The 22418-nt window shown below is 35.7% G+C and overlaps 1 protein-coding gene and 1 long non-coding RNA gene across 3 annotated transcripts in view; one reads left to right on the forward strand and one right to left on the reverse strand.

Moving 5' to 3' along the window:
* Nucleotides 1-737: 737 nt before the first annotated feature.
* LOC118482033 lies at nucleotides 738-1730 on the forward strand. The gene is made up of 2 exons (XR_004866929.1): nucleotides 738-1070; nucleotides 1289-1730. It is a non-coding gene; the product is annotated as an uncharacterized LOC118482033 (long non-coding RNA).
* Nucleotides 1731-5869: 4139 nt separating this feature from the next.
* The window catches only part of LOC110877443, a 31630-nt gene continuing 15081 nt past the window's right edge, over nucleotides 5870-22418 (reverse strand). The window contains exons 2-8 of one of the 2 annotated variants that reach the window (XR_004866930.1): nucleotides 8383-9034; nucleotides 8188-8310; nucleotides 7907-8098; nucleotides 7707-7823; nucleotides 7172-7605; nucleotides 6462-7104; nucleotides 5876-6130 (exon numbers count right to left, since the gene is read on the reverse strand). Coding sequence is in view for 1 of the 2 variants with exons in the window: in XM_035977462.1 (XP_035833355.1) it covers nucleotides 7544-7605; nucleotides 7707-7823; nucleotides 7907-8098; nucleotides 8188-8310; nucleotides 8383-9013 (1125 nt within the window). In the remaining variant the exon portion in view is untranslated. Of the gene's footprint in view, nucleotides 6131-6461; nucleotides 7105-7171; nucleotides 7606-7706; nucleotides 7824-7906; nucleotides 8099-8187; nucleotides 8311-8382; nucleotides 9035-22418 lie in introns of both variants that reach the window. The other variant, XM_035977462.1, reaches the window with a different exon arrangement.

Raw genomic sequence — 22418 nt, forward strand, 5'->3', positions numbered from 1 at the left:
TATTTTTATTAGCTGAAGGGTCATTGCCAATTGAATCCTTTTATTAGTTGTGAATTCTATGTTTTTTGGTATTTTCTGTTTCTTCGGATGATATGATGATATGATGGGTCAATTATTTGCTTCATTGGTTCCAATGGTGGCAGCTACAGAATACAGAATACGACATAAAACATTTTTTTGCACTGTACGACTACGGGGTGTGGGGCATGGGTTGGGGCGGCGGAATACCCTCATCGGTCGTAACCGCCTCTTGCTCGACCTCCTCATCGGTCGAGTCACCCTCATCCGCTAAGAAATTTTTGTAGTAATAATTTGCAATGGACGACGAGGAAGTGGTGGAATCCATTTTTTATAAGATGGGTGAAGGTTGTATAAAATTTTGATGTTTGAAGTTGTGGGTGAAAGAGTTTTTTTGATTGTGGTTTGTATAAAATGGATGAGGAATGTGGGTATTTATATAAAAATGGTTGAATTAAAAAAAAAATAAATGAAGTAGCCGTTAATATTACCGTCGCCATCGTCCCATTGGTTAATTTCTCCCCCTTCCGGCGTGGAATATTGGACGCCCCAACCATTTTTCGCTGAAAAACGCCCACCGGGGCCGAGTCGGGGCGTGTTTTGGGCGTGGATGGCGATAAAAACGCCCAAATGGCAACGAGTACCAGTGGTCTTAGAGTACCTATTTGCAGGCTTTTACCTTTCTCTTTAATTTAAAATATAAAAATCATTTAAAACTAAGGATCGTGATTCATCCTCTTCTTTTCTTCACTTTCTTCTTTGCACAAACCTGTGGCTACAATTTCACTATTTTACCGCCACCCTTATTATCGGAAAAAAGTCCGATCAAGAAGTTTTCATTTACTTGACACCGCCCCTACACATCTGCTTGAGGTTCAAGGGGTGTGGCGGCGGTCGGGATTTTAACGTGTATGTTACACGAATTTTCATTTTTAAAACCCTCCCACCCTCCACCCCACACACACCAGCCATAGGCAACTTTCTAAATCCTATTATCACTTTCAGATTGACGTGTTTTGCGGATACGATCCATAATGGAACAAGTTGGAATAGTAAGGGAATTTACTACTCTGCTTTTGCGTTGGAATTTTATCAAAAATCAGTAGCAATTCGTACTGATTTGTTTAAAAACAAGTTCTTCTTATAAATATCATACTTGTTTTTATTAATATTTAAATTTCTAGAAATGAAACACAAATTTGAAAATTTCCTCACAATTATACAAACTACAAAATATTATCTTTTCTTAATGTATCTTTACTTAAAGCAGCTCCAGGACCAGCTTCAAGTGTCACACCATTACCAGAATTACCAACTGTATCAGTACAACCAAGAGCTATTCTGGATCGGAAATTGTTAAAGAAAGGTTCACGAGCAGGAGTACAGGGGTTAATTCATTGGCAGGGTTTACCGGTGACTGAGGTGACGTGGGAAGATCTTGAGGAATTGAAAAAGCGTTTCCCTAATTTTGAATTTTGAGGTCAAAATTCGTGTTAATTGGGGGGAGTATTGTTACAGTATGATAGTATGGGGGGAGGGGTAAAATGTAATAGTTGTCTGGAAATAATAAGGAAGGGTTGAGAGGTCAATAGTTATAAGTCAAGGGGGTTAATTGTAATTTAGGTTGTTAGTCGTTGTGAGTCGTTGAAGCTGTATAAGTAACAGTATTAACGAACTGAATGAGATAGCTTGATTGATCGTGACTTCTTCTATCTGTATTCTTGTTTCTATCATATCACGGTGCCGGTTACTCCAGCTCCAAAAGGAAGATCAACACCAAGATGAAACTCTTTTGACAATGGTAAGTTTGAGGTTCAGTGGGAATTGATGATTAGAATCAGAATAGAATATGGAGCACCTTAACGAGTCATGTAATGCCCAAACAGAATGTTGACTTTTGTAGTATGTTTCTATTTGGGCTTCAATTCTGTTTGAAAATATTTAATAGTGCATGATAATTCATTCTCCCTTACTTAAATTTTGTGTTTGTTAACTATATCAATTGTCGGTACCGTACATGTAACGAAACGAACCGGACAAATACCGACCGAACGTCGGTACCAGTTCAGTACTTTTTTAATATAACATTAATCACACCCTTGTACATTAAATCATGTGCGTTTGTCAAATATAACGATTGCTAGTACCGTAGAAGTAATGAACCGAACCAGACAGATACCAACCGAACAACGTTGGTGCCGGTTTTGTGTTCGTTTTTATTGTGTTTGATCTTATTTTTCGATCAATCTTATACTAAAATGTCACTAGAAAAAAATTAAACAAATGCTTTTTCAAATGTATAAAATATGTAGGTTTTTAGATTATTATTGAAATAATATAACCTTTGTCATACTACCTAGCCAAGGTTGGACCAATCAGTGATAAGAGCCATGTCTCGACTAGAGTCATGGGGACGTACGGATACACGGCTCCCGAGTATCTAGCCACCGGTATGCACATGGGTTTGTGTAAAAAAAATTCCAAAATTTGGTTCTTTATCACTAATCTTTCTTCGTGTTTTTTCCGTTATAGGTCATTTAACGTTTAAGACTGATGTCTACAGCTTTGGGGTGGTTCTTCTTGAAATGCAGCCGCAACGAGGTTGATGCGTCCAACAATACGCGGTGGTTCATGCGATTGATTTTTATCTGTACTATTTGGCAATTAAGGTTACAAATTAACCTGTCATTGAGCATGGTGTTGATTTTATATACAATAGGCTTTGACTAAAAACTGTTGACTTGAATTTAAACTTTGACTTAAACTTGCAATTTGAACCTTGAGGAGCGCCTCAAGGCGAGGCACCCAAACAGATGGTTTATCCAGACCTGTCTTGGCCTGAACACATCCTGACCCGCCACCCCGCTTGACCCAACCGGATGTGCTAATAAATTTGAGATGTTATAATAGCGGGGGCATTTGGTTCAAACCTCAACTTTACTCTTATTTCTTTTTGGTATTTTGGAATTTATAATCATTTATTGTTTCATGGGTGATATAACCGGAAGCTTGGATGCAAAAAAGGCTTTGGCAGAAGCACTGAAAATTCATAAGAAGTATCTGAACATGGCAAAGTACTCCAAGGAACCAAAACGATACAGGCGTACTATACAGTACATTACGAAGTGATTGATAAACTAACTATAAACAACCCTCGTACATAGCCTTAAACTCACCAACCTAAGTGATATTTCCGGCCACATCGCGCGGGTAAATGACTAGTTTTGTTAAATAGTTTTCAAGAAATACCAAAATAGTAAATACTTTTTCCGATTTTTTTCCTAAAGTAGTGTTGGTGGAAAATTTTATATCAAACGGATTCCGATCAAATTTGTGAGTTGGCTACATCTCTATCTCTATCTACTAATACAAAAAAATAAACATCAAGAAATTATTTACGAACAGATGGGTTGGCCACGATTGCTTGGCCAGAAACGGCATGAGCAAATGAAATAAGACATACCATCATGCTAATCAAGATTAAAGCTTTGGACGTATTGGACATATTGGGTTGATTAAAAGAAAGGGTATAATAAAAGAAGTAAAATGCTGAGAATGGATATATTGAATATAAAAGATAATTTATAAATTTACTAGGGTTACTGGATTTTATCACCCCCAACTATCGGCCTTTGACCGTTGCCACCCCCAACTAACACTTTAACAACTAACACTTTAACACCTGGCACCTCCAACTTGATTTTAGTCTGTGCTGGCACCACTCTGTTAACTTTGCACTAACTTGGTTAGTTTTTTTGCTGGCGTGACCATTTTTTAATGATGTGGCTTGTTTTTGATGAGGTGTCATGATGAGGTGGCCAACTATATAACCCAATATGTGTATGTATATGTACAAGAAACATCACCCCCAATAAATATCGCATCCACGATAACCCTAGCACTCCCCAACAACCACAACCACCACCTCCATTATCACCTTACCTCCACCACCACAGCCCACAACAACCATTAGTACCATCATCACCCCACCTCCACCATCTCTCTAAAAAACTCTTTCTACTGTTCATCCTCCCCCACCCCATGCCCGAAATCTCTTCAATCTTTCTAATTTCACCCATAACCATCACCCCACCTCCACCATCTCTCTATAAAACTCTTTCTACTGTTCATCCTCCCCCTCCCCCACCCCATGCCCAAAATCTCTTCAATCTTTCCAATTTCACCTTAGATTCCTTCTCATCCACCTTTAAATCCGTCCCTTAATCCTACTGATACACTTCCTAGTGCGCAAATAGGGAGTGTTTTGGCGCCGCATAAGGGTTCAAAACCTCAACCACCAATTAAAATTCCAAACCCTGCTTCTCCATCTTCAGAATTAAACCCGATTGTGAAGGATTCTGCAACAATCGATTCTACTGAAGGTATATGTGTATGTATATGTACAGATGAAGATGATGGTCATTTGATTTTATATATTGAATTTGGGGATGATTTATTGCCTGTACATATACATACACATATTGGGTTATATATAATTGACCACCTCATCATGATACCTCATAAAAAAACAAGTCACGTCAGCCAAAAAAAAAAAAAAAAAAAAAAAAAAAAAACTAACCAAGTTAGTGCAATGTTAACAGAGTGGTGCCAGCACAGACTAAAAGTTAAGTTGGAGGTGCCGGGTGTCAAAGTGTTAGTTGTGGGTGACAACGGCCAAAGGCCGATAGTTGGGGATGATTATCCAATAACCCAATTTATTATGATGATTAAAAGTAAAGGAGAATATAAAATTAATTAAAACACCATTTTGGTAAATAATTTTTAAAGAACACTAAAATGGTAAACAATTTTCCACCAACACTAATTTAGGAAAAAACTCAACTTTTCTTAATTTTGAGAAATGGGTATTTTTGTCATTTTTAATGAATTGTATTTCATTCATTCGTCTTTTCCCGTATACCAAAATAACATAAGGTAATGATTCATTTCAATCACACATGTTAACCAAACATGATAATGATATGGTAATGATCTATTCCATTCTCTCACCTATTCAATTCTTATATCCATTCCATTCCCTCGTCTATTGTATTAGCTCATACCAAACAGATTGTTAGATTACCTATTTGCAGGCTTTTACCTTTCTCTTTAATTTAAAAGCTAATAATCATTTATAACTAAGGATCGTGATTCATCCCCTTCTTTTCTTCACATTCTTCTTTGCACAAACCTGTAACTACTATTTCACTATTTTGCCGCCACCCTTATTATTGGAAAAAACTCCGATCAAGAAGTTTTCATTTACTTGACGCCGCCCCTACACATCTGCTTAAGGTTCAAGGGGTGTGGCGGTCGGGATTTTAACGTGTTTTGCGGATACGATCCATAATGGAATAAGTTGTTATAGTAAGGGAATTTGCTACTCTGCTTTTGCATTGGAATTATCAAAAATCAGTAGCAATAGATACTGATTTGTTTAAAAACATGTTCAGGGGGTGGTTACTAGTGAGGATTCTATCACTCCCACTATCCAATTAGATCATGCCATGTCAGCACCCAATATTCTATCACTAATGATAGAAATGTAGTGGGGGTGGTATCACTTGTGATGAGATTCCAATGTACAAGTATTAATGCACAATGTACAAGATACACATTCATCACCATTGATCTTCAACGCGTTATATATATAACGAGTTATACTCCATAACTCGTTATGGAAGTGGAGGCGACGGTGTTCCACGAGTGATAGAATCCTATCACGGTAAATAACGTCCTCACCCCGTGTGCCCTTATAAATATCATACGTGTTTTTATTAATATTTAAATTTCTAGAAATGGAACACTAATTTGAAAATTCCTCACAATTATACAAACTACAAAACGTTTTATATAAACAACATAATTATTCAAAATATAATACACGAACATCCAAATATATTGTTGTAATGAATTGCAGAATTTAAAAAATACCATTGCTTAACTACATCAAATTTGTGGCCCCTGTTGGAAGTTTTGTGCCATGACTTCTGCAAACATTCGTAATCATTCATTCATGGCTGCAAATCTCTCTTCGTTTGCGCCCTCACTAATTGTTTGTCTTTCTTGTCATTCCGCTTCTTTTCTCCCGTTGCAGCTGCTCGCTTGTTTCCTTCAAAATTTGTACATAAAATTAATTAATACATAGCTAACACTTAAATACAGACTATGTATGTAAACATGCAATACATATATGTACATATAACACATTAGCATGACCAAATGTAAGTCATTTTACCAAAAAAGTACCTACGAAGACCCATATAACCTGTTATAAGCCAACATAAGTGATTGCACCAAAACACAACTTATTGTACCCAAATATGACTAACGTGCAAAATATATTTTGGATATAACTTCATTTTTATCTAACAATTTTTTCATTTATATCAATACAATGGAATTCACTATCCGAAGACGTGTATTAACTTTAATTTACTTACCAAAAAGCAACCGTATATCATCCGGATTAAATCTTCGGATTATGCTTTTCCTTTGTTTGCCAAAGATGCGTATATAAGTAGACCTAAAAAGATCTACCATGAGGGGGAATTGTAACCCAACAAAAAAAGCAATCGGAATGAAAGCTAATCCACATATCGGAGCAAGCATCCATAATTTTTCATCACAGAAGACAAGAAATAAGGTTGCGCTAAAGGCTACCATCATGGCAGTTGTGGAAAGTAATAAGGAGAAAAGTCCAATAAACAATCTCCTTGGCAAACTCACTAGAAAGTCATTCTCAGCAAAACGTGCCGTTAGGATAGACAAGAATACCAGTAGTGCCATACTGGATGCAAATAGTGAGATTTCATCTGAGACGGCGAAGATAATAAATGGAATTTTATTTTTAAACAAGGGGATCCCATTTCCTTCATTGCTTCCACCTGGTACGGTGATTGCAGCTGCAAATACGATTGTAGTAATAAGAGCAGCAGTTATGCTACATGATTCCGCAGTGGTTTTCATCCACTTTTCTCCGTCCTTCACCAAGTTCTCATGTTCCCTTGTGAATACCATATCTGGTGTCTCCTTAAAAATGTTCTCTTGTGTAATATATGTGGGAAACACAAATTTCTTCACTTCCTGTTATAAAGTTAGTTCAACTTGGTTATGCCAATAGAAAATAATGATTTAATTCTTATGTACGTACCTCACGCCATCGAAGCTCTCGTTGTAATTGTAATGCTGCACCTGTCCTGGTTGAGTACATTAGACGGGGCCAATCTTCCAGCCAAGTGCAAGATATTATTATCGAAAGAATCTTTATAGGTTCTGTAAAGATTCTTACGTTCCCCAATGTCATAGATAAGGTTGTATATTTTTTCCGAACGATTTATTATCGCTAATTGAATAATGTCATACCCACTTTTATCTGTGCTATGAATTGCTTCAGGTGATCTATACAAAATCTCATCAACAACTGTATATGCATTTTGAGATGCAGCCTCAAGAATTGGCCGGGTATAATTGGGGTGATAAGTACCAGAGTAGTCCAACTTGTCTATTTCATCACATACCAGTTCTAGAAGCTTTTCGCTTCATCCCATTCCTTCTTTTTATTCTCCATATGCTTGATGGGTGGAACTGCATGTCAGAAAATTATAAGGTCTTTATAACAATTGTTTTAAGAAGATAAATTTTTCAAAATTAAATTGGGAAGGAGTGTATTTACTCCGTAGTCTTACAAGCTAGTATATTCGCGCCCTTCCATAAGAGCGAATAGAGCAGAAGGAACGAGAAACAAATGATCAATATGAGGAGGCAGATAACTAAAATGGCCGATATAAGCATGGTAATTGGTACTGCACAAGCACAAAAAAAAACATTATTTGTAAAATACAGTTCACTTTTAGTTCAAATATATTAAATCTTATGTTGTGTTTACGTGCGAGTAACGAAAAAGCAAACACCAAACCAGGCCTTTTTCGAAAACATTCATTAGCCTTTCTTCCTTCATCAATATATCCCTCATTGAGAGCTAAAGCTATGAGAAATACAGCTACGACATATGGGAACAAAAGAAATCCTGCAATTAACGAAGCTACAAATTGCAACATGTCCTCAATATTTTTGAGGGCTGAAACGAAAAACAACAATCAATAAGTCAAAAGAAACAAAAACAAAAAACAATAAATGAAAGTGTGTATAATTGATACATAAACTTACAAGGATATATAAGTGTTTGCCAGTGGTCTAGTCCACTTGGAAAAGATTTTGCTATGGCCATCAGTACATTGTCACTTTTTGAGGCTGCTTTAGGAAAGTTTTGCACCAAGTCTAATGCTAAACCTATGAAAAAAAAATAAAATGAAATTATTCAAAGCTATGTGCCATAAAGTTTGTTATATATTTCCTACTTACTGTATTGTTTTGCAGAAATAGCATTAACAAGAAGGTCGACCGCAATTTCGTCACTAGGGTGAGCAGTGTCTGGTTTCAACTCGGTATCAACATTCTCATTGACGGCTTTCAACAAATATAGAATGGTATCAAGATGCATATTCTCAAAAGCTTTTTGCAATGGTTCTGCATCATTATCATCCTTAATCCGTAACAACTTGTTGTTCCATTTAACCAGCAGACACGCTGCATCTTTGTTGCCAACAATTGCAGCAATGTGTAGTGACGTGCTTCCATCAGAATCTCTCTGTTTCAGTACTTGCTCATCACTTAAATACGGAATCAAATTTTTCACGATGTCATTATGACCTATTCCAACAGCAATGTGAAGTATTGTGCTACCATCACTACTGATCGCCTCTGTCGTTAGGCCTTCGTTTTCTTTTAGTATGGATTCTACTCCTGACCAGTCCCCCTTTATAGTAGCTGCACGTAACTTTTTCTTTTGTCCGTTCTTGTTTTTAATGTTTTCTCCCTTCTTGTGTTTAATGTGTTTTTGGGTATCTTCAATTTCTATTGCCGTTTCTGGTGGAACTATGTCTTTACCCTTTATCGTTTGCTTCTGTTTCTGTATCTCTTCCTGTTTCCACATGTGAATTTCTTGGAGTTGAATCTGTATATATAACATTTAAATATTTCACCTCATTAGTTATCATATAGATCTAATATTATATTTTGATCACAGTTCTGGAACTTATTGGGGTAAATATAGTGAGGAAAAGTAACAAGAGAGTGAATGGTTTTACAGTTTTATCTTGTTTACCAAAACTTTAAGACAGTTAAGTATTTATCAAACAAAATAAACTCCATTGAGTATTCAATAATTTCGTTTGTCGTACCTTTGTGTTGACGTGTAGATTTTTTTATAGGAGCGTATAAGTACTCTAAGGGGGTTCGTGTTACTTTTCTGGTTTCTTTGCTCTTTCAATTTTTAGTTGTTACTAATATAGTTGTTATTTGTAATGTACCACGATTATTATTAGCATTTTCTGTCTTTTGTTTTTTTCATTCTTTTGACCACTCCTTATGTTTTATGTTTTATCTAGTATAATACATGTTGTATGGCAAAAAATATGGTACTGTTGGAACTTATCTTCTGAAACAAGTAAGTGTTGAAGAAAAACGAAGATTAGATGACATCTGATTGAGAGAATGTTGCTGAAATTAATGATCAGAAGATCTGATCATTTTTACAATTCTGAAACTCATTAAAAGAACAATTTTAAACAATCCGAATTTTACTCAAGTCCTGATCAGAAAATCTGGTGGTTTTTGTATTCCGGAATTCATCTTAAAAAACGAAAATAAGTAGAACAGATTAAACAGTCAGATTTCTGATTAGCATTATCAAATATCTTCATCAGATTTCAGGAATGTTCATAGTGGACAGAACTGATGTGTCTAGATGCACTTATGAAGATGGTGATCTGGAAGCCCTACACCCTTTAGATCTATTCAGAAGAGCGCTTGATACTATGTCAAATGCTGGTCAGAAGGTGTTCAAGAGGTAGGCGAATAATGATTTTGAGCTATGTCTGAACATACCTTATGCTGTGAATGATAACGTAAATCTGACTAAACCGAATGATGAAGTACCACATGAAGTTAATGCTCCAAAAATAGGTATGATTGTTCACAAACCTGAACTAGGCATTATTTATGGAAATGAAAAGAATAAAAGAGTAATGTTTAGCGTAAGTGAAATATGCAAATATTCAAACAGACTCTCAACCATCTTAAAGATGGGATGAACATAGTAAAACACTATCTAGAAAAATATAGGAGTATCTGAAGAAATAGGTCAAGCTTGAAGAAATGTTCGATGAATGTGTGTGTGTATATATATATATATATATATATATATATATATATATATATATATATATATATATATATATATATATATATTTATATAGGAGAGTTCATTGGGGAACACTAAAAAAGTGGAGAACTGAGTAACACTTTTAAATATTCAACTAACATGTTAAAGATCAAATTTTTCAAAAACATTTTCAGTGTTTTTCCTTATAAACACATGTAGAAACATTTTTAATAAAAAACAAAAGAAAATAAAAAATGTTTAAAGAACAATTTAAAAAAATATATCTTATTAAATTAACTTAACATGTTAAAAATCAAATTTTTTAAAAAAATTTCAGCACTTTTCCTTATAAAAATGGGTAGAAACTATTCCAATAAAAAATCATTTTTGTAAAAAAAAGTTAAGCGTTTTTAACTGTTTTTTTATATTTTTAGTTTTTGATTTTTTTATTAAAAATGCTTCTAAAAGTATATATAAAGAAAAGCGCCAAAAAAATTTTAAAAATTTTGATTTTAACATGTTAAGTTAAATTGTTCTCTTGTTCCCTCATTTTTTTAGTGTTCTCCAATGAACCTCACACTATATATATATATATATATATATATATATATATATATATATATATATATATATATATATAGGAAGGTTAAAATTATAAGAAATTATTTTTTAAGAAGAGAAATAATAAGCTTAAGTAGTGTTGGTGTAGTCATCTGTCGTCTTCGTCTTATGTCGAGTATCGGGTTCGTTGTCGTATTTTTCAAGCATGATGTCATCATATATGATGATGACATCATACATTGCATCATCTCATGTCTTCTACATATTGAGAAAAAGTAAACGACAAAGATCATGTTCTCCGCATGTTGTGATTGGACCAATTGAAGGTCCAATGAAATGCTTAGGTTAAAAGGTCCAATTACAAGCTTCCATTAAAGGGTCCAATGAGAGGTCATTAATTGAAGGTTCAATAGTAAAGGTGGCATGATGGTCAAATGAGAAGGTCAGCTTTTACTGCAAAGAATTGAATGGTTCGCTTATTTGGAATTAAGTGAGTTCGCTTATATGGCAACATGGAGATTCGCTTATACAATATTATGTATGGTTCGCTTTTAAGGTTCTGCCATTTCGAGCGAACCAAAAACTCTATAAATAGGTTTGTCATTCATTTTATTTGTAACGATTTTCAGATCTGATATCGAGGTATTGCCGGTGTTCCTTGTTAATGTAAACGCTGTAAAATCAATATACAAGAGGTTTAAAGTGTGATTCTAGCTGTGTACACGTCCGTTTCTTTGTTTCCGCATCTGAAACGGATTTGAGCTCTTCCGAACGACTCGTTTAGATCGAAATCCGATCCTACAATTGGTATCAGAGCCAAGGAGGAAGAGATCTCGCAAAAACAGCTCGTTTTCATCACTTTTTCTGCTTCTACACCTTTCTTTTTCGAAAAAACAACTTTTTACGGTCAGAATCGCTTTAAATTCACACAGTGTGTGCGGAATCATGAATTAACAAAACTTTGAGAATTTCAGAACTAAAATCGACTTATTTCTGGTTCAAATTAGTGTTTCGCTTGCACTCGGTTCGTTCTTTGCTGACGTCATCGAGGTCCGCTCCAAAATTCAAATAGGTTCGCTCAAAAATGAAATAGATCCACTCATAGACCATTGGTCCGCTTTAAGTGACACCTGAGGTTCGCTCTTAGTAACTTCAATTGAGATCCGCTTTTAGTACCATTTGTGGTCCGCTTATAAGACATCATCTGATTCGCTTTTGTGACCATCATAGTCTAATTCAGATCTAAAGTGCTTCAGTATTTCACGTGATAAACATTGTTAAGTGTGAACCGTTTGAAAAATATTCGGAAAGTGTGCACCGTTTGCATGTGATATTATTGGTAAAACAATAGGCCCTATCAATGTTTAATATCAAAGTCAAACGGCAATCAAGAATGTTATATAAGAGATACTATTATTAAGCCCCCGCGTTGCAGTGGTGTTGTGAAACTGTGTCAAGTAGTACCAATGATATACCACTATCAGCAATCACCAACATTGGAAAAACTCGTAAAAACAAAATAAATAAAAACAGAAAAAAAATAAAGTCGAGCGAAAAGCAGACATAAAATCTTTAAATCACGCACGCTCGTTGCAGAGAAATTAAACCGAAACGTAAAACATAGAAAAAATAACTAAATCAATCCAGGACTCGAGTATTGTGACAAACTTGTCAAATGGAGTAATATTGATGGGTTGCGACGGGCCAAACGGGAAAAAATACACGAAAAATGTTGAACCCTACACACACGTTGTGGTGCGTTGACTCGCAAAATTTAGAACGAAACAAAAAACTTATGATTGATGAAAAGTATGGTGGACCAAAATTGAAAATTAAAAAGAGTTGGGTTAAATTGCAAAAGATGAAAAACTTTAGATTAAAAGTAAAAAACAAAGAGTCTAAATTGCAAAAGAATAAAAGTTTAGGTTAGAAATGAAAAAAGAAAAAAAAAAACCCTATACACGAGGTACAACACCATAAATTACAAAAAAAAAGTTAAAAATTTTATTATTTGAATTTATTAATATTAAAATAAGGATAAGGATATATTGATTATTAATATTAAAATAAATATATTAACTAAATATAAATAAAATTTATAAGATTGAAGAAGGGAATGCGATGTAGCATTCTAGTTTTTTATTAGTATTTAGATTTAGATGTCAAAAATGACGGTCCTATCAGATTCATTTGAGTTGTCGGCAAGTTATTAATAAAAAAAATTTTTTGGGCAGTAAAATCATAAAAATTGTCACATGATCTTCATTTTGTTTTGTAAGGTATCGGCTTAGTGGGTGTTAAGGTCCTATCACATGTTTAGACAACATCATTCGGCCCAATAAACATTAGATATATTAGCAGCCCACTAAGAATCATATCAATTAAAAAGTTGTCAGTTTGTTAAGCCCAATCAACATTTAAAACAAATTCAGTGATTAAAAAGGTATCCATGTGATGTCATGAACCAAATTGCGGCCCAATCAACAGCCTTTTGCACCGCCCATTCTTACCTACCTGGAGCCCACTAACCTTCAAAGCCCAATCGGATTTTTTTTTTAAAAAAAAAGGTTGCCGCCCATTTTGAGGTTCATTCGGCCAATCATCCTTAGTACAAACAAATGTGATTGGTTTTAATATTGGTCCAATGGGAAAATTGGTGTGATGAAAAATATTAAAATGTATGTGAAAAGTTTTGGTGCAAGTGTCTAAACTTCAGATTTGTAGGCTATCCATGTGATTAATTGTTGAGGATCAATCATATTATATGTAGTATTAATGTTGTCAGATAGTTAATGTTTTTAGTCAAATTTTTATATAGTTATTGTATTAGTAGAATTTGAGTTCCAATCATAGTTGTGTTCAAGTGAAAGATCATATTAAAACAGTTCACAAGCAAGGTGGTTCAGTACGGTTGAAATTCAAACTCATTCAAGGTTGTGTGAAAACAAATTTCAGTTTGTACGGTTTGGGGTTCAAAGTGTTCAAAGGTTCATCCGGTCATTTGAAAGTCAGTCAGTTTACACGAAAAAGGGTCACGCCATTCGTATTTGATCCGAGTCATAGCTGTCCGCACAGTGTGTCAACCTTCAGTCTGCACAGAATTTTCACCAGTTCGAGTACCATTTCGTTTCCATTAATTGATAAATCTATAAACTGATTGTGTTTTTTGCTTGTGTGTTTTCAGGTATTTCCCGAAGCATCATCTGCGTTTTGAAACATGGCTGAAGAGTTCTACAATGCATTCGCGACACCTGTTGCCCCTATAACTCCTGCTGAAGCGTTGTATAATGAGAATGAGACGGGAACTCATCAAAAACCGCCGAAACTCATGTATATTGAAGATTTTCAAGGTTGGAAGAACCGATTCGAGAACTGGGTTCAAGCTTACAGATTTGAAGCATGGTGTTCTTTACTGAAAGATTACGAGAAGCCAAAGAATGAACGTGGTTTGGAAAAGGGTTTCAATGATTTTACTGAAGCTGACAAGTTGAAATACACAAGTGAGAAAATGATGATCAACATCCTTCAGCAAGCAGTTAAAGAAGACATCTTTATCGTACTTCAACATAACGGAACAGCTAGATCCATCTGGGAAGCTTTGATTCAGAAATTCAGAGGGAGTGCTGATATGATCAAAAACAAGAAGGCGTTATTGAAAAAATCATTTGATATGTTTACAGCTTTTGATCATGAAACTACGAAACAAACCATTGATAGGTATTGTCATTTGGTATTGGAAATGGGTAGGTTGGATATCAAGAAAGAGGACGATGAGTGGGTCGACAAACTAGCTGAGGCGTTACCACAAAACAAGTGGGGAACGTATTTGATGGTTGTGAAACTTATGAGAAAGTCCGAGAGTATGAATTTGGCTTAGTTTATTCAGAAAATCGAAGAGCAGGAGCTGGATATTCAAAAGACAGCTATTATGACAAATCCAAATGCAAAGCAAGACGTCAGTCTGTACTATCGAGGGAACAAGTTTGAGACCACTCCCAGTCAAAGTCCAAAGATTAGTACTGCATTCAGTGTTGATGGTTCTGCTAGTCCAAATGCAAGTACTATAACACAAAGTGGTGGATCTACTTCATCATTCTCAAGCTTTGATCCAAACAGCAACACACCTAGCTCTCAAACGCAAAATTCTACAAATCTGCAGTGCAATGTGACACTGAACATCCAGAATGGTCAAAATCTTTCTCCTGAGGTGACCAAGCAACACATGGCATCTCTTGTAGGCATGTTAGAGTCGTATGAAAGTCTGATTGCCGGAAGGATTGGTAATCCGATGCTCACAAAAGAAGATTACGACCAAATCGATGCAGAAGAGCTAGAGCTGATGGATGTGAAGTGGTGCTTAGCTAGTGCCTGCAGGAGAGCTGAAAAATTTCAACAGATTACTGGTAGAGACGAGTTCCGAGGAATGGCTGCTTCTCCACTTGGTTTTGACAAGTCAAAGGTAACCTGTTTCCGATGTAAAGGAAAAGGTCACTTTAAACGAGAATGTAAGAACCAAGAGTCAACTGGTAGTCAAGAAAAGAGCAATTATTATCAGAAATCGATCTTTCATCAAATCGATCAAAAACCTCAACAAAAGGAACCGCAAACTGCTCATGGGAGAATGATTGAAGAAGCCAATAGGAAAGCTTATTATGGGATAATAGACCAAAGTGATGAGGTTGTTGCACAGGGATTTAGCTGGGACAAGTATATACCTAGGGAACTAAATCTGATGTGGCACTAGTTACCAGGATTCTGGATCAAAATGAGGACTGTCAGAAAAGGATTCCTATATTTCCAGATCTTGGAAGTGATGTTGATACGGATGATGAGGAAGAGTATCTTAACAAATGTAGAAAAAGCATTGATCCTGATAGTTTTAATTTTTTCTATGCAGATAAAGTTGAGATGCCGAATCAGAAGAAGATTGCTCGATTGCAGAGAGAGCTAGAAGCAACAAAGCTACTCGCTGATGAGAAGGCGAAGACTGAAGCTGTAGAAACAAAAGATGAAGCAACTGCTGAGATTGCACCAGAAAAGATTGTTGAAATAGAGAAAGTGGTCGAGAAAATTGTCGAAGTCGAGAAACTCGTGGAAGTTGAGAAAATTGTTGAAAAGATTGTCGAAATAGAAAAGATTGTTGAGGTCGAGAAACTTGTAGAAGTTGTAAAGACTGTCGAAGTTGAAAAGGTGATTGAAGTTACTAAGCCTTGTGAGAAATGTTCAGAATCTTGCAAAGTTTGTGAAGAAAAAGATAAAAAGATTGCTGAGTTGGAGAAGATTAAAGAAGATTTACTGTCAGATGTGAAGTACGTGAAAGAGTCATACGACGTATTGAACAGGACAGTTGACAGTATGAAAAGAACGAATGCAGAAATTGAAAAGGCAAATGACAAGATGAGTGCAACTTTGATGACAAAGCAAAGTGTCATTAATGATTATATCGAAGATTGTGCTAATTTGAAGAAGGAGTTGGAACTTGAGAAGATCGAGGGTGAAAGGATCAACCGATTACTTTTGAGTTATACTACCTGTGATTATCTGATTGATCGGGTTTATCCTACTGTTGCAGGTCTTGAAGCTTTCAAGAAGAAAGGAAAAGAAGAGGATACTGGTAAGAAACCAAGTGTCAAGTATAACAGATGTCCGCCTCCTATCTTTGAGAGTTATTCCCCCAGGAAACCAAACGAGGAAAAAGTAAACAAGGCTCTAAACATCAAATTAAAGTCTGAAATCACTGATGAATTACCAGACAATATTGATGTTACATTCACAGCGTCTGACACTGATCATGAGTCCGAGTTAGTTAAAAGAGTTGTCGATCAGGTGTTGGATATGGATGAAGAGTCAAAGTCGGAGTCTAAGTCAGATAGTTCGAGTTTGTCTGAGAAAAGTCCAAGTTCGCCGGTTAAGAGGGTTTACAATAAAGAATTCTTGTTATCAAAATTTAATTTGAATGACGAATCAATCAAAGTAGCATATACTTTGATTAATTCAGACAAATTATATGCTGATGAGGAATTTCCAATAAGAAGTGTCAAAACTGAAATGATCAAACAAGTTTTCAAATTAACAGAAATTAATATTTCTGAAATAAAAGATGTAAATCTTGCTGAAAAACCTAAAAAGTACACTTTAAGAGTTCAACAGAGATTGAACAAGAAAAAGGGTTACGGTTATGGTTCAGGTTATCGAGAGAAACCAAACCATAATGGTAATCTCAAAAAGAAAGTTCTTGGTTTCAATTCTTCAGAAAATCATAAAAATCAGAAAACTTATAAACCAAAAACAAAATTTGTTTCAGGTGGGAATTCTGAAGATGAGCAGAAGAAACCGTTCTGGAAGCAGTCGAATCAAGAGTTTCTTGCTGAAGTAAAGAAGAATGTGAGGAAGTTTGCTAAAAGAGTTGACAGAAGAACCTGTTTCAAATGCAAAGAAGTTGGACACATAGCGTGGAATTGCCCCAAGTCTAACTACCAAAAACAGGGAGTTTCTTCTAACACTGTTTGGAGAAAGACTTGTGTTGATCACAAAGAACAATCTGTAAAAATTGTTAAAAAGTTTGAAAATTCTACTTCTGAGGAAGGAGAAAGTTCAAACAGGTTTTACAAAAGAAGAGGTGATTTAAGTAAACAAAAATGGGTTGTTAAATCTGAAGGTATTTCTGACAATGAATCTGATTCCATAAAATCAGAGGAGTCATTGGTTGATAAAAAGATTGTGAATTCTGTTCCTGTGATGAACGATGAGAATTTTCCGAAATTGTCAAAAGAAAATTTGATGAAGAAAGTTGGAAAGGTTGAAATTTCAAATTAATTCTTCGCCGATAAAGGAGAATTTGATGTTGATAAGGCTTTCAACGGGAAAGTCAAACATATTTTTGGTAAGATGGTTGACAAGAAGGTAAAAGGTGCTAAAGAATTTTATAAATCAAAATATTGGTGGGACAGATGTGTTCCAAAGTCACCCAAGGCTGGTGAGGCTTGGATAGACATTATGTCTGACTAAAACACCGGACTTGCCGGAGATCCCAAGTTGGTAATCGTGGATCAGGAATCGGCATTTTTCATGTTTAATTAAGATGATTTGAAAATGTTTAAAATTGTAAAAATTTTACAGGTTAAAGGACTATGCCGGAGCTTCCAGGTTGGTAAACGAGGAGCAGGTATCGGCATCTTTATTGAGGAATTTACTACGGTAATGTCAATCTTGCAAATGGTAAAAAGGTTTGTTTGTGTTTGATTACAAGTGGTTAGTAGATTTGACTGTACATAACTTGTGCTTATGGTAAATCAAGGACATTAATTTGTACTTGCATTTTCCTACAAGTGTTTGAGAGACAAGATGATGAACCATATCCCCGAACTTAGTATTGATATACTTACAAATGGTAAAATCAACCAAACTTATTTTCCGGAAAAATCATTTTGATTAAAACAAACTTAAGTGTTTTGAAATCTAAATGAGAAAATAGTTTGTTGATAGGGGGAGTTCTGATTGTTATGCCAAGAGAATTGCGAATTGATGCGATTTGATATCGGTTGTCATGTTTCTGTACAGTTTGTTTTCAATTTTCGTTAATGTGTTTGCATTTTAGGGGGAGTAGAAAATTTCAGAAAATCCAAAAACATTAGAAAATTTGAAAAATACAAAAACATGATAAAATCAAAAATGAGTTTGTTGTGAAAAAGAGGAAATGATAGTACATCAGCGGACTATCACAACATGCTAAAGATTTGGAAAGTTTAAAAGTGTTAAACAATCTTTCTGTGGATATGTCAGTAGATTTTTGCACATTTAATAAACTGTGACGAGATATAAACCTAAAACAAACTGCTTGATTTGTGGGTAACTATTCTTGGATATATAGGTAACCCCTGAAATCTCGTTTGAAAGGTTTCTTTTTCTGATATACTAGGTTCTTATACTCTATGATATCTGGGGTATTATCCCGGGACTTCTGCTGAATGGAAGTTCTGACCTAGTCCCCGGATAATACTTGCTGCAAAATGCTTGAAACATAGCATAAAGCCCTCAGCTGATTAGACAGTAAAATTGATAATCAGTTGTTGTAGCTAAAAGATCTCCTAAAGGGGACACACCGAAAAGTCGAAGCTGATATCTCTCTGCGCATACGGAAGAATCGACCTGAGATCCCTCAGCCCTCGCATATCCCCTAATTTATATACAGATATCAGTTGTAGTATATTTACCTGTAAATCTGAACATTGAGATCTGGATACGGGAGTATATTCAAGTGGAGTGATACACAATTAAGTTCAGTCTCTAAAAAATTAATATTGTATCTCAGATCAGTTGAACTTTGTGTGAAAATTTAAGTGGACCAGTATACTGACAATCTAGGTAAATTGTTTAGAACTTAAAATGAAATCAAAGCTTAACGATGTTGGTGATTTGTCTCATAAGCTGATATGATCCTCTTACACAAGCTCTCAAAAATAATGTTTGTAAATATTTCTTTACTACAGTTTATTTCTCTTATGTAAAAAATTCAAAAAGATTTTCAGTGTGTTTTAGCATAAATTTTTTAAAAAAAATCAAAAAGATTTTCGACAACTGATATTGAAAAGTTGGTGTTCAAAATTCCGGGTGCTAAACATGATGAACAAATGGTTTGTGAGAGTGTGTTGGTTTTGATAACAAAATGATATATATCTTCAAGTGGTTCTTCAAAGATTAACATTGTAAAATCATTCTGTGATTGTATAATTTCTGTGATTGATTCATTAGATCTTTAAATGTTATCATCGGAAGTTTTATTTTTGGGTAAAGGATGTGCAGGTTTCAAAGTGATAGAGAACCAGGTTCCAATACCTGAAGACTTGTGTTTTCAACATGCCAGACTGCGATCCCAGCATATCGAAAGGGGGAGTCTGAAGACATCTGAGTAAAGATTGTGCGTGGATAGTCTGTTGGTGATGATGAACAGAGAAGAGAAAGATTTGAGGATGCTTTCACTGATAAAGACTGAAGTCGTTGAAGACTCGACACTTAAGACTCGTCAACATCTGAGGGGGAGTCTGTTGGTGCAGTCATCTGTCGTCTTCGTCTTATGTCGAGTATCGGGTTCGTTGTCGTATTGTTCAAGCATGATGTCATCATATATGATGATGACATCATATTGATGACATCATACATTACATCATCTCATGTCTTCTACATATTGAGAAAAAGTAAACGACAAAGATCATGTTCTCCACATGTTGTGATTGGACCAATTGAAGGTCCAATGAAATGCTTAGGTTGAAAGGTCCAATTACAAGCTTCCATTAAAGGGTCCAATGAGAGGTCATTAATTGAAGGTTCAATAGTAAAGGTGGCATGATGGTCAAATGAGAAGGTCCGCTTTTACTGCAAAGAATTGAATGGTTCGCTTATTTGGAATTAAGTGAGTTCGCTTATATGGCAACATGGAGATTCGCTTATACAATATTATGTATGGTTCGCTTTTAAGGTTCTGTCATTTCGAGCGAACCAAAAACTCTATAAATAGGTTTGTCATTCATTTCATTTGTAACGATTTTCAGATCTGATACCGAGGTATTGCCGGTGTTCCTTGTCAATGTAAACGCTGTAAAATCAATATACAAGAGGTTTAAAGTGTGATTCTAGCTGTGTACACGTCCGTTTCTTTGTTTCCGCCTCTGAAACGGATTTGAGCTCTTCCGAACGACTCGTTTAGATCGAAATCCGATCCTACAAGTAGGCCTGCAAACGAACTGAACGAACACAAACATTGGCGTGTTCGTGTTTGTTCATTTAACTTTAACCGAGCACGAACATGAACATACAATCGAACACATTTTTTTTTTCGTGTTTGTTCATTAAGAAATTGGGCATGTTCGAGTTCGTTTATGTTTGTTCGTTTTAAAGCCTAAACAAACAGCTTACGAACATAAACAAAAAAAAAAATCTAAACTGAACATAAACCAACATAATTTAACATGATTGAACAAACACAAACGGACACAAATGAACGCAGTTGAACAAATGTAAACAAACATAATTTAACATTAGTGAACACAAACGAACTAGTTTAATATACTACAATTCATCCGCAAACACATTTAAATTAGGGTTCACAAATACTAAAATTAAGTAGCTTTTTATATCGCTATGCTAATGTCTTTTTACTTTAATTTCGCAAGGACCACTGCCACTGCTTGTGATTCCCAAGCTTTCGAATCAAAAAAGTTTGAGGTTAGTACTTCTTCATCTTCGTCTTCAGCCCATTTTGACTCTACTCCACCATCTACTACCGCACCACCTAATACACCCCACCCACGTCCTCAAATGAGTGGTCATAGAACCATTCATCAGCAAGCCACCCAAGGTTTCACCGGGGTGAACTCACCCATCACTGTTCCACCGATCACCAATGAAAATTCATGGAAAATTACCTTGTATATAATGACTGCCATCTCGAGCTGTTGTCAATTCATGGTTGTGATGACGAGGACGCACCAGCCCACATAGCCCGCCTGACCCGAATCTGTAGCACCTTAAAGCTCCAAGGTGCCACAGAAGATGCAATATACCATCAGCTGTTCCCATTCACTTTAGCTGGTAGGGCCACCACTTCGCTCTATTCCCAGCCTGCTGGTATGCTTACCACATGGGCAGCTCTACGCGAGGGACTCTTGAACAAATATGTCCCTCCTGCAAAAGCTTCTAGACTTAGGGATCAGACCCATTCGTTCTGGAAGGAGCCTGATGAGTCGTATTACCTTGCATGGGAAAGATTCCAAAACCTACTTACCCGATGCTCCCAACATGGTTTATCCAACTGGGCACTTGTAGAGAAATTCTACAACGGTCTCACTATAAGACCCAAGCTCGGTTTGAAACTTCAGCAGGAGGCCACTTAATGGCAAAGAAAATTGTGGTTGAATGCAATGACATGTTTGAGAGTTTTGCACATTTTGAGTACGAACAAAGGTCAGCAAACAGGACTTTTACTCATGTCACTAGTACCACCTCGTCTACACGAGGCATACACCAATTCACATTGGATATTAGTGTGACCGCTGCTTTGTAAAACCAAACGCAAGAGATGAGAGAGATCAAGTCTAAGGTAGATAAATGTAAATTCTGTAGGGAAGGGCATGGTACTTTAGTGTATCCACCGATGAAGGAAGAACATTTTGAGTACGTAGGAGGCCAGGATCAGTTTGGAAGTTCTTATAACTTCGGATGGAAAAAACAAAATTCACACTTCCGATCTTCCGACCATCCCCCTGGTTTTTAATAGAACCAAAATTATAACCAGGGGCAGGGTCTGTTAGGTTTAATCTTGACATTTAGTATTTTATTTGGTTATTATTATTTGGTTTTATTATTTACTAGTTTAATTAGTTTAGTCATTAAATAAATGGTAGAAAAGTAGTAGGTGTTGACCGAATTCAGTGGAGCAGAAAGTTGGAGTGTAGCTTCAATTTAGGAGGTAGTGGGGTTAGTTTGAGAATAAGTCATATGTACGTTGGGCATGTAGGCTATATATAGCCAGTCCTATTATTGAATAAAATATCTCTTTCTCTTTGCAAAAAGTCTTTCTTTTGTTTTCTTTATACACATCTCGTACAAGAGTTTTCAC

Source organism: Helianthus annuus, chromosome 9 (assembly GCF_002127325.2).
Source record: "Helianthus annuus cultivar XRQ/B chromosome 9, HanXRQr2.0-SUNRISE, whole genome shotgun sequence".
Classification (NCBI taxonomy): domain Eukaryota; kingdom Viridiplantae; phylum Streptophyta; class Magnoliopsida; order Asterales; family Asteraceae; genus Helianthus; species Helianthus annuus.